Here is a 12,972-nt window from a genome sequence, read left to right on the forward strand (position 1 = left end):
ATATTAGTTATTATTATATATTATATATTATATATATATATATATATATATATATATATATATATATATATATATATATATATATATATATATATATATACATATATATACATAAATATATGTGTGTTTGTGGGGTGTGTGGGTGTGGGTGTGGGTGTGTGTGTGTATATGTATAAATGTACATATGCACAACATACATTCTGAGTTCTAATCTGTGCCCCATTGTTGTATCCACAGGAAAATCAGGAAGTTTTAAAGGATAAGTACGAGCAATTGACAAAGTAAGTGAAACGTATTCAGATGACCCCTACTCTGTGGCACTGCCTTTGTTGTTGGAATATATGAACACGTTTCCGTGTAGATGTCCTATACCTTAAGGTCTAAACCCTATCCCTAACAACTCTGTGCGTTGCTGTAATGGATATACGTGCATGTGTGCAAGTTCTAAATGCAGCTGAGCCGGGAGGTATCTATACAGCACATGTCGGAGATATGCGGATAGCGAAAGAAAAGTAGCTCATGTAGTATTGGCAACCTGTGTGCTATGTTTGCAGGTTTGTTATATGCTTATATGCATATTAAGGTATCTGGAGGCTACGCACTCTCCTTTGGGTTTCCATGCGATTTATACTGAAGATTGTGCTTTGTTTTAAAGTAGCTTGTGTTGTGATGTAATCTGTGTGCTATTTTTGTAGGTTTGTTTTACTCTTATAGGCATATTGAGGTATTTGGAGACTGCACGTCGCGTAGGTATGCGCCTGTGCAGTTCGCTACTTCTATTTAGCAGTTCGCTACTTCTATTTATAGAATACCATCATTAGCGCCCTCTTTGGGGTATCCGTGCGGTTTTTTCTGAAGATTGTGGTTTGTTTTTTTATATAACTTCATGTGTTGATTCTGCATAGGGCTACTTTGTAAGATGCGTGTGTCCTTCTCCTCCGACCTGACAATACTGGTTTACATACTAGATACGTTCAGGCGTGTAGGTTTGCGCCCGTGCAGTTTGCTACTTCTATTTATAGAATACCATCATTCAGCTGGGTCTGTCACATTCTTCCTTTTCATTGCAAATACAAGCAGTTTGTATACGCAAAATCCTTTATTCGTGAGAAGCATACATGTTAGCAACCCCCGTAACTAAACTTGGCCTAGCCCACGTAGTAGTACGTATATATTAAACTATCGGTAGGATGCAAGCATACATAACTGACTATACATGCTTGCATACACAACTTCGGCTAATACATAAGCCCGCGCCTGTACTCCCTTACACAGATCAGGAGAAGGGGGCGCTCCTCCGCTGTTTGCGTCGTTAGACTACCACACATTCGAGTCGTTGGCGTTTGAGCATCACACACAACTGGATGAACACCACGCCCGCCATCTGGTGCGCCGGTTTGAGCCCAAAATACAGCCCGGAAGTGGCTTTGGTCCATTGGCTACCATGGAAGTAAGTGGTGTATGCAAGCGTGTAAGATATATGTAGCCCGTGCAAGCATGTAGGTTATACATACTTACATATTCTGATGATTTAAGTAGCACGTGCACGCATGTAGGTTATACATACTCGGACATATTCTGGTGATATAAGTAGCACGTGCAAGCATGTAGGTTATACATACTTAGACATATTCTGGTGCGCAAGTTCCAGTCCAAGATACAAACTCGCAGTGGTTTCGGTCGTTCAGAAACCACCGAAGTTGTGCGATATACCTGTATACTGATCACAAAACCCTAAAACCCCCCAAAAAAACCCCTAGGCGCTGGTGTATTCTCTTGCATGAACTCGCATACTTTAGGTGCGTCAGGGACACCTCTCTCCTTAGAGAACTTTGCGTATATGTTTGTACTAGCACACGGGAGAGTATTCGTGTCTATAAATAGATTCACAGACGGGTGACACTTCCGCAAACAATACATATCCGTTGCAATCTGATTTCCTGGACATCGCATTTGATTGGCTGTCGCCTCGTTGTATGGCCGGGGTGTGATGTGCGGTATTGTTCACAACAGTAGAAATATAAGCTTCGCGAGATTGCTTCTTGTCACAGGGAAGGCCTCAGTCGACTCGATACTGAGCCCCGATTGGGGTCGAGGGTGGGCATAGTACATACACGTGGATCTACCTCTCATACTGAGTATAAATTTAAAATATATGCACATGCGTGTTTGCTCATTGCCCAGGTGAACGATTATTGCCATGTGACTTGGGGAGAAAGCGTGGTATTCATCGGCATCATCGACACGTTGATAACATTCGAGGGCATTAAGCAAGCAGGTATGTCGTACACCCTGTCCCATGTCATAGTGGTCTTTAGCACTACTACTTATTCATAGCAAGTGTGTAGTTGTGTTCGAATATTCCTCACCCATACGTAATTAGTACAGACTAAGAGTTGTGTTCCACTGATGGTCTACTCCATATCGATCCAATTCAACATCTGCATCGTGTTGAGGGTGTTGAGGGTGTTGGTGTGTGCGATTATTGCCAAGCGCAGTTCGGTACCTCATCGTCGTTGGGTGATCTTGTTGGGCATACGAGATACAAAACAATCCTCTACTCTGTTTTGCTTTCTGTTATTTTGAATCGCGTGACTAGTTGTATTCGATAGCCGCTTACTGTTCTCACTACGCTGGACGTTCCAGTAACGCCATTTGTGTTTTTCATATGACTAGATTTCTTGCAAATCCGTAGGCGTATACCGTATATATAGCGTATGCAGTGTTCATAGTGTACATTTCAATGCTGTAATATCTCTGCATGTATATTCCGTTTCGAGTCTGCATACAGTCATAGGGGATTGAATTAATACTCCCGATGAGTATTCTACCGGTTCACTGGTCCTGTGTTTGTAGATGTGTGTGGTTCCTGGTGTATCGCAGCGCACTACATTTTCTCGGTACACACTCTGCGGAAAAACTTATTAAATCTAAAACTATTTGATATCTAAAACTATTTAATCCAACGCTGGCGATTGGCTTGCGCCGTGTTGACAGGTAATTCAGTTGTTCTTATTAACGGTTTTTCTGTCGTGAGCTTCTTCTAAAGTTGTGTTATGGCATATTCTCAGTCATATCCATATAAAGACATATATCGACTCACGTTCTATTTCGAATACAATATGTATACCAGAGCACCTAGTAAAAGCCGTTCTTCACCACAACAAACAAGTTTCGGTCGTGCCGCCACCGGAATACTGCAGCCGATTTTTAAAGTAAGTTGCATGACTCAAACTACTATATAGCCGAGTGTACAGGAATGAGCATATACAGACAATGACCACGGCTTACCATAAAACATCTTCTTTATCTGATTATACCATCCCATTACCATAAGGTAGGTAGAAAAATTGGGTACACACACTCCCCACTGCCATTAATCGCAAAGAGGGCTCTTGTCGCATGTTTGCAGTTGAATATCTTGAAGGGATTGTTTATCGGATACTGAATAATTGTGGCGGACCAATGTCCTGTACGGTGAACAAAATCTTATTATTGGTCAAAAGATGGCTCGTTCGCATTCTAAGCATGAGTTACAGCAAAGACCAACCCCACGGGGCATACACATATCAAAAGTCTTTAATTAATAAGTTTTTATTATTTGTGTCAGAAGCAAGTGTATATCATTGATAGATGGATACGGGCTTGCGAAAAGGGTGCTTACTGCGAAAAAAAAATGCTTGATCAAAACTTGCACACATGGTCGTATATGCTACAGATTCGTGCGTGAGAGAGTGCTGGATGGATTTCCTGCCAGTTCCGAACCGTCATCCGAACTATCCTCGAGTTTCAAGTCATTAAACGGCAGCAGTAATTCATTGCCGACAAGTCCGGGGACACAACACACTCAGATTAAACGTCACGGCAGAAAAATATCATGGTCCGCTACAAGTAACCACATGGTGGGAATTGTTGGTAGTAAGGATAACGTACACAAATGACAGCAGCGTATGTTTTTATAGACTTCGTTTGACTTAGAAGTAGATGAATAAAGAGGACAATATTTAACGAGCAAAAGGGGGGTTACAGTGGATGTATATACCGGCCTCTTTAACCACATCCGCCTTTGTTGTATCGAATTGGGCAGAATGGGCCGAAGTACTCTGCCCATCATATGAAAGGCATTCACACCATTCACACATGCACTTGAATTGCACTTGAATTGGACTGAGCATGTCTCTGGAGGGGAGAAGAAAACGGAAAGTCATCCCTCTCCTCCGGATCGATGGTTTCAGAGAGAGCCCTGACCTCCAGAGCGCCGTGGACGAAGTAGCTGTTTAGAAGACCAATCATCTGCTTTTCTTTGCAATTTATGTGTATCAACAGATATTGTAGACTGAAGACGGGTAGCTAAGCAACGGGATCGTCATGGTGTAGATTTTTTTTAGAAAAACAAGACGGGCCAGATATGCATTACATATTTAAAAAAAATATTATATGAGTCTACGACCCTACATACGCCCTACGCCCTACAGCCTACACAAGAGGCTACAACCTGTGGACAGTGTGGAGACAGTTGCACTGCTCACAGTTCTCTCAGTGCTTACTGCTCACTAGTCAGTAGTCATAGTACATATTTCGATATTATGCATCATTGCATATAATATGTCGACGTCCAGCCAGAGTCATTAGAAATACCTCTCTGGAGAGAGTCGGACGTCGGTAAACAGCTAGAGTCTACTTGAGAGACGCCGACGCACAACGCCCGAAGTTGTAATTTATAATTTTACAATATTCTAAATAAAAGTACGAGGCCGAAGGGCGGAGACTCTGAGCCTGTCTGAACTCTGAAATCTGAACGACAAGCTGACTTTCTGGTATAAGCGACAAGTGACCTCCAGGAGTCCAGGCTCCAGTCCTCCACAAAATAGTTTCCGAAATAGCGAATTCCGACCTGGCGATTGGCGCGGGCGCGAACTCGCCGACTATTACCGGGTCGAATAATATATGACGTATATCGTGCTGATGGCCTGACCTGTATTTTTTTTTAAACCACCAGTTGCAAGTAGCAACGACTATAAAATCTATATATGAGCCCAGCTGCCCAGGTCTCCTGGAATCCAGGACGCTCCGGCCTCCGCCCTCCAGTCACAAACCCAAGTCTCACAGTGATAGCAGATAGTGAGATAGACCACACTACTAGTCACCCTACCCCAGAGACTGAGAGAGGACGACAGGACGTCCAGCGCTCCAGAGAGTCCGGTCTCAAGTCTCCAGGCGACAGGCGCCAGCCGCCAGGCCTCACAGTCCGGCAGTTTGTGACTCTTTTGAAATGAGTCAGACACAAACATAAAATTTAAAGCATCCTGGATTCCTGCGTACCACAAAGTGGCTTGGCACATGTCAGAGTATATCCACATGTGCGAAACAATAAGTGCAAATGATAATCACATATTTTAAACTATTATTTTGTTGTATGAGTGTAGGAGTATAGACTGTAGCGACAATGGAGTATTTGAGTTGCAGACACTCGAGACACATCAGTCGTCAGCCTTTCATCACTCACAGTCACAGGTCTCGGTCCCTCTTGTCTCCCTCTGAGACTCTGTCTCGGGAGATACCAGGACTGAGGACTCAGGACTCAGGAGTAAGGTCTCTCAGTCCTCAGAGTCTCAGAGACTCAGAGTCGCAGACTCACAGTTGTCACGACTCACGAGTCACGACTATTTTATAGGTCATTTATTATTTTATGGAAACTCTGGTAAATAGTCTGGACTCTGGAGCTAACCTCAAACCGTACAACGTATTCCGAATAAATATACATTTACGCTAAACTTGTATTGCTTATGCGGTCCTTTGTATGCTCATAGGTGCAACTTGCGGGTCTAAACAATAAAGTGTGCATTATTTTCACGATAGGAACCAGTCCTATAAAAGAAAATAGGTAGGCCCTTCTGATCACAGTATAACCGTTATAGTGTTTTAAAATTGAATACGTATGCTCTGGAGTTTCTGGACTCTGGAATACTCTCAGGTGCAGCGGCGTGACCGTGTGGTAACGAATGAGATACTTAGAGTTGTAATTAGTAGAGGGCTCAAAAGTCAAAAGTCAAAGCAAAAGCCTCTCTCTACTCTAGAGAGTAGCGAGAGCAATCTACCTTTGAGAAGTACACTACGTGTGTTGAACAACTCTTAGCGTTGCACAGTGTGCACTGTGCAGTCAGTGTCTGCCAGTGTGTCAGACTGCCAGTGCGACTGTGCGACGTGTGTCTGGCCGTCTCCCGTCTCTTGTTCTGACTTCTTGATTGGAGTTGCGAATTGCTTCTTCTGCGTTCACGATTCATCAGAATTACGTATTCACGAAGCCAGTTTATGTACTGCCGGTTGCCTTGGTTGGTAAACGACGCCGACATTTGCCTAAACGACTTGCCCACACTCTTATGGGGGGCCGATGTCGGCGACATGTCAGGCCGACATATAACCAACCGACATGTACGACGTTTCGTGCCACATTCTGGCGAGTGGTGGTGTCGTCGTTGTCGGATACCAACTCAGCCGATTGCCGATTGCCGATTGTGTTTCTACTCCGTCTCTCTCTCTCTTGTTGTGTGTATTTACTATTTCATTTTCCAATACTCCAGTTGTCCACTCTATCAAACAGATACCGAATAATCAATAGTGACAGTATAAAAATTTAAAAAATGGGCACTCCATTCCGATAATTTATATATATATATGTTTTTAAAAGAAAATTTATCAAGTCTGGAGTTCTGTACCAACTATTTACGTTTTATTTTTATATTGTTTTTTGGTTTTTAAACAAACCAAAAAGGTGAAAGGTGTGCAAACTGCAAACTGCAAACTGCAAACGCCAAACTGCAAACTGTACAGTGCACACACAAGAAGAGAGAGTTCAACAAACTGCAAAGTGCAAAGTGTATTTTCAAAACTGCAAACAACAATTTGGGGGGGTTTTTTTAAACAAAACGTGAGTACCTCTAGAGGCACTATGTAGTTGATATCAGCGATATCATGAATTCATGATCGCACTGCCTTGGCCCTTGTGTCAGAGGCTTTTCCACACACAACAAGAGAGAGTTCAAAATTCGAATCTGTCTTCAACAATCGACGTTCGACATTGTGCAGAGAGTTGTGAAACCACAGGCCCACAACCAGGCATTTACTCATTACCTTATAAGGGCCCAGTCTGCAACCTCTTAGGCTCTTACGTGGCACATGTACAAATTAACTGGGGGCGCTATTCTGCGGTGTCAGTTGTCACCACTCACCTCTACAATGTACTAAAGCCATGCTACGTAGTACCTCCAACATATTATCTTGTAAATCGCAGATATTTTTAGTTTCGACTCCGGCACAAGCGAAACTCTGTATAAATAATCTGGACTTGGCGAGAGATTTGCTTACACTGCTATCTAGTTGTTCATCTATAAATCCGCATCATCATGTATTCAAAAGTCGTTACAGGCCTTTTGTGTCAGGCACTGTTTGTAGCAGGAGCCTCCGTGAATGTTGAACGTCGAGGAGAAACTAATCAAACCGTTGCGGCGAACAACGATGCTGAAAATGATGGAGTGATTACTATCAAGATGCAACTAGGGCCTCAGGCTCGTGGCACTAGTTGGTGGTCTTGGGCATTTGACAATGAGGATTGGAGTAAAACTCCTTATGTGACTGAATCCATATCGACAATATACGAAAGTAAAGTTGTCACTGCGGCCAGTATTGCAGGAGCGGCTCATCCAATTACATTTTCTAACGAGGCATTGAGTGTAAATGTGATTAACAACGAATGCTGGGTTTCAATCGCCGGATCAGGTGATGTCCAGGACTGGATTGATAACTTGAACCTCGGAACCGACGCTATCTACTACAATGGACAATACGTTGGTCGTGGATTTGATGGTTTTGTGAATGGTTACAACGAATACTTCTCATTGGGAATGAATGGAGTGGTTGATCAATCTTGTTCTGGAGTGTCAAAAATCAACTTCGTTGGGTATAGTCGTGGAGCAGGTATCGCCAACATCCTCGCGGCCGCTTATTACCAATTTAGTACTTATAATGTCGAGTTATATACGTTTGCATCACCGCGCGCTTTTGATGTGGCCACGTCTGACAGTTTCCATATGCGGTTCCCTCAAATACGGGTTATGAACGATGAAGATGTAGTGACTAGTGTACCTTTCAGTGCGTGGGGATTCAAACATATGGGTGACGTAGTTTGCCTTAACTGCCGTGAAACCGGTCGAAACTCAGAGGAGAGTGGCTCGATAATTGCACATCTGTTTTACAACTACGCTGCAGCAGTGAACTCACTTTTAGGATAAAAGGTCGGTCTGGTCGAGTGGTGAACGTTCAGTAATGTATACGTAGCGTGACGATCTTAAAACGAGCTATATAAGATTCTTAGCGAGAAAACTAAATCTTGGGCCACCATTTTACGGGTCTGGAGGTACATATTAAAAATAGTATAGTCTAAATAAAAGTCGATTGTAAAACTTCACCTGTTGTATACTGAAACTGTTGAATTTCATATATGATGTGAATCACAATATATTTTATTTATGCGCGGTGTCGCGATAGACATAGACTACAGTCTCAAGGCTTGAGTCATTGTGCCAGGCATAAATCAAACCCCTCAGCAGGGGGAAAAGAAAAGAAAAAGTCATCCCTCTACTCCGGTTCGGTTTCAACGAGCCCCATCCTCCAGAGAGGGACATGCATCAATGCATAGTATATGTTTTGTTATTTTATTTATGCGCCGTGTCGCGATAGACATAAACTACAGTATCAAGGCTTGAGTCATTGTGCCAGGCATAAGGGGGGGGGGGGGGAGGTCATCCCTCTACTCCGGTTCGGTTTCAGAGAGCCCCATCCTCCAGAGAGGGTCAGCATAGTATATGTTTTGTTGCGCCTTGCGAATCAAACACCAAATTAATAAAACGCGAATAATATATTTTCAAATTTGATCTATATGACATTAAAGTCAAGACTCGAGACTCGAGACGCCAACACAAGAGAGCCTTCAGTCGAGGACTCGAGAATCGATACTCGATACCGAAGACCGAGGGTAGAGAGTCAGAGACGCTCACCCTCTATTGAAGAGCGTATAAAGCTTACTGTATGTCTTTCGGACATTTAGGCGGTCCGATCAGGCATATTATGGTACTAACTTTTAGTAGGAGGTAGAGGCCTACCAGTAGAGAGGGCATTTGTGATGTGCTGACAGTCTAAACTGCTCTGTGGGTGGCAATTTTGAAAAACTGGGACTAAGGAAAGGAGTCGTGGTCACGTGGAAATCGGGTATTTTTATTTATTTTAGTGTGTGACTGTCAAGTCACATGTCGCAATTCGCACTGTGCAATTAACAGGACGCAGACGTTCGCGGTTCGCCGTGGAGTTTTTTTTGTTTTTTTGTTTGTTTTTAAAAAACAATAAATGTTTTTCACAAAATCCCCACGGTATTTGTTGTATTTTATTGTTTAGGATCTAAAGCGTAAATCTAGATTACCCTTCAACTCAGGGTAATAAGTAGTGCAAAACAAAATAGTAGTATTCCAATCAACATATCCAATATGAAAGTATTTTATATATTTTATGCATAATATTTAAAACCAGAAATATATATCTGTGTCCGGCTCTAGCCCTCAAACTCCCAGAGTATCTCCTACCACCCTCCAAAAAGTAATCAACTACAACTGTTGTTAAATTTGTCAAATATTTTACTAAATTTAGAAGGTAGAATCAAAATACAGGCCATTTGTTTTTCATTGCAAATTGTAAAATATAAACAAAAAGAGGAAAACAAAATAGTAGTAAATTTAAAAAAAAATCCCCATAAATGCATAGTGAGCTCTTGCCTCTTGGGCCTCCACTTGTCTCTCAGTGCTCACCATATATATTGTGTATATTGCTTTTTGTTCTAAAAAAAACAACAATGTATATTTAATTCAGAGGGGTACAGTAAATATTTATGTATTTATTTATGTAAATACACACTGGATGCCTTTTTTTTCTTTTTTTCTTTAAAACCCCTCAGAACCAAAACCCAATGATGACGAGCCCGACGGTCAGCCGTCAAACCCAATAAAACCTGACTCACAACTTCACAAGTCAGCTTTTTTTTTTATGAAAAAAACAATTTGGACTCGGGTCTTGGAGTGGACTGCACACTGCAGTGACTGCAGAGTCTGCACGCTGCACGCTGCACTCTACAGTGCTCTGCGCGTGTGCATAAATATAATTACATAGCTTGCTCGTTGAAAAGGCTGCTTTCTGTAGTCTGTAGCTGTTCTACCTGTGCAATGTGCAGTGGGCGGTCTCTACTCTCTGCTGCACAGCCAGCAGCAGAAAGGGCCTCTGGAGTCTGGATAGTGCCAGTCGTAGTGGAATAAGTGGATATTTACATCTTCAGTCTTCATTTTTCTCGTTTTCTCGAAGAATACATACAGTCATACACGCCGGTATTTGAAATGCACATATAATTTATATTACCCAACAAAAATGTAAACGCCAACGACCGTCAAGCCATAAATCGGACAAATGCATATTTCAAAGTGAGAACAGGGAAGAAAATGGCGCAAGCGGCATTTGTCAGTATTGCCTCCCTCAAGTTTGTATTTTTAAACATACTGAAAACTCATCCATCAATGTGATATTCAAATTATTGCCTCTATTTTTCCTCACGAAAGTATACTTAAACCCGTTTGCCACATCACGTTTATATACTCATGTGTAAAGAGACTACTGTGACTAATTTGAGTCTCTCTAAAATGATGCTGTATTCAATTGAAAAGATGATTCAAAGCTGGTTGTCACAAATATTCATATGGTTATATATTAAACACCCGATATCACAATGCTCCCCAAAGCGGTTCAACTTCTGGTTCAAATATTGAACATCCGGTATCACGCTCTCCAAAGTAATCGTAATAGTCTTTTCTGCCATGCGCTTTTTGTATCAGGTGCTCCTTTATCCGTTGGTCGTCGAGATAAATCTCACTTGACTACCACAGACAGCCACGGTGCGGACTCAAATGGTGTGATAACCATCAAGATGCAGCTTGGGCCCCAATCTCGTGATTTTTACTGATTGTTAGTCGTGTATTTATAGTAACATGGAGAATCAATATCGGGATCCGTACGTGACAGCGAATCTATTTTATCTTTGGCTTATGAATGTAAGGTTGTAACTGAAGCTAGCATAGCTCGTGTGCCACATTCGTTTCTTTCTCAAACGAGGCATTTGAAGCATGGATCGGATCATTGTTATGAATTCGGAAGCAAAATTAGATATACTACAAAACAACCAGTCCATTAAATGCGTAACCCGTACATTGAGTGCGGTTCCGGTAGGTGCGTGAAAGTTTTCATTCGGAATAAACGGACTGCCGGATTACACTTTATTCTGGTGTGTCTGGAAAAATCGTTGGGTACAACCGTGGTAAGATATCACCACCGTCGTTACTGCTGCATACCATCAGTATAGTAGTTTTGCGAATGAGTTACAAACTTTGCACCTCCACAGAAAAATCGTTGGGTACATCCGTGGTAAAATATCACCACCATCGTTACTGCTGCATACCATCAGAATAGTAGTTTTGCGAATGAGCTACACACATTGCACCTCCATATTCCTTTGATGTGGGAACTTTGGATGCATGTATTGCACAACCAATTTTTACAAATTCAAATGATGGATGACTCAGTCGCTGTAACAAGCCTACATTTCAGGGCGCGGGAAGCTCTCGGGAAGTGTAGTCTTTAAGTCTGAAGTGCTGAGAAACTGCAAGGGGCTCTCGTGGGACCGGTTCCATTTTGGCGTACTTATCTTTCAGTTATGCGGCCGGAGGGGGTTCACTTTTAGGCTGAACTTCTGGAAACAGACCATGAATGTTTAAAAGTGAGATGAATCATCACTATCACATTGGATCCTGTCCTCATTCCTTATGCTAGCATACTTTAAGTATATTGTGTATCACAAATTTAGATGTCGTCAACATCCGCAATTTGAGATCGAGCAATACGACATTAAATATATAGAAACTACATAGGTCGAACTCAACTGTATGCTGAAGGTATGCCAGTATCTTTTATTACATATGCCTATAGCTAAAGGTGGCCTTACAATTCCATCATCTCGTTTTCTTCTGTATGTTTCCTTTCAGCCGCAGATCTATTTGGGTAACAGCTTCGATTTTAGAAAAATCAGCATAGCCTATGCGTCCTATATTTGTATCAATATATCAATACAACATCCGTGTTTGACTTGCACATTCATCAAATATGAAATGAAATATTGATATGTAAACAGTCCTGTGCATAGCCAAATTATAAATAGAAGAAGCTGTAATATAAATAGTTTATTGTGCATTGATATTCAATTTTGTTTTTCTAAAAACAAATCTCAAATAAATATATCCACACCACATGTCAGACATCGGTATTTATTTTTTAAATCTCCGTACAATGAGTTTTTAAGACATAATCACATTATTATTGGTTGATAGCTTACGCGCGGGAAAAATAAATCCAAAAAACGAGTGCAACTTGCAGTCTTGACTCTGGCACGACTCTCGACAACCTTTTCATAGCCGACTAAATACTAAATATGTAATAAAACAGATAGACAAGGGGTTATACAAATACAGATGTACATACTTTGGTTGAAGATGAATGGTATGTATTAAGTATTTATACAATTAAAACTATAAGATACGTGATACACACTCTACCTCGTTTGCGCAGTGCATTGAGTGTAAGTTATCAATAGTACGTCGTGTGACATGTATTAGGCCTGTACGTGTGTATTGCGGATTACTAGAAGGAGACATCACAGAAAAAATAACAACAGAACGATGACAGTACCGCTTGAGCACGATGGGATTAGTTTCTCACAGATTTTCAATTCGATCGCCGCGGAAAATGCCAAGTAAGCTGTTATGGTGTGCTGCCTGTGACAACTGTACTATGTATCTATTTATCTATGTATCTATGTATATATATGTATAT

The 12,972-nt window shown here is 41.6% G+C and overlaps 2 protein-coding genes across 2 annotated transcripts in view; both read left to right on the top strand.

The window, feature by feature from the left end:
- The window catches only part of SARC_04795 (hypothetical protein), an 8,007-nt gene extending 3,557 nt beyond the window's left edge, over positions 1 to 4,450 (top strand). The window contains exons 5-9 of the mRNA XM_014301355.1: positions 238 to 281; positions 1,276 to 1,450; positions 2,185 to 2,278; positions 3,134 to 3,215; positions 3,719 to 4,450. Coding sequence (XP_014156830.1) covers positions 238 to 281; positions 1,276 to 1,450; positions 2,185 to 2,278; positions 3,134 to 3,215; positions 3,719 to 3,941 — 618 coding nt within the window. The 3' untranslated portion in view covers positions 3,942 to 4,450. The remainder of the gene's footprint in view (positions 1 to 237; positions 282 to 1,275; positions 1,451 to 2,184; positions 2,279 to 3,133; positions 3,216 to 3,718) is intronic.
- Positions 4,451 to 7,375: 2,925 nt separating this feature from the next.
- Positions 7,376 to 8,464, top strand: SARC_04796 (hypothetical protein). The gene has a single exon (XM_014301356.1). It carries the CDS (start codon positions 7,404 to 7,406, stop codon positions 8,286 to 8,288), a length of 885 nt encoding a protein of 294 aa, XP_014156831.1. The 5' UTR covers positions 7,376 to 7,403; the 3' UTR covers positions 8,289 to 8,464.
- Positions 8,465 to 12,972: the final 4,508 nt, after the last annotated feature.

The sequence above is a fragment of the Sphaeroforma arctica genome, assembly GCF_001186125.1.
Source record: "Sphaeroforma arctica JP610 unplaced genomic scaffold supercont1.283, whole genome shotgun sequence".
In the NCBI taxonomy this organism is placed as follows: Eukaryota; class Ichthyosporea; order Ichthyophonida; genus Sphaeroforma; species Sphaeroforma arctica.

What these genes read in the sequence shown, in the direction of transcription:
- SARC_04796 (XM_014301356.1), top strand. Translation starts at nt 7,404, where the DNA reads ATGTATTCAAAAGTCGTTACAGGCCTTTTGTGTCAGGCACTGTTTGTA.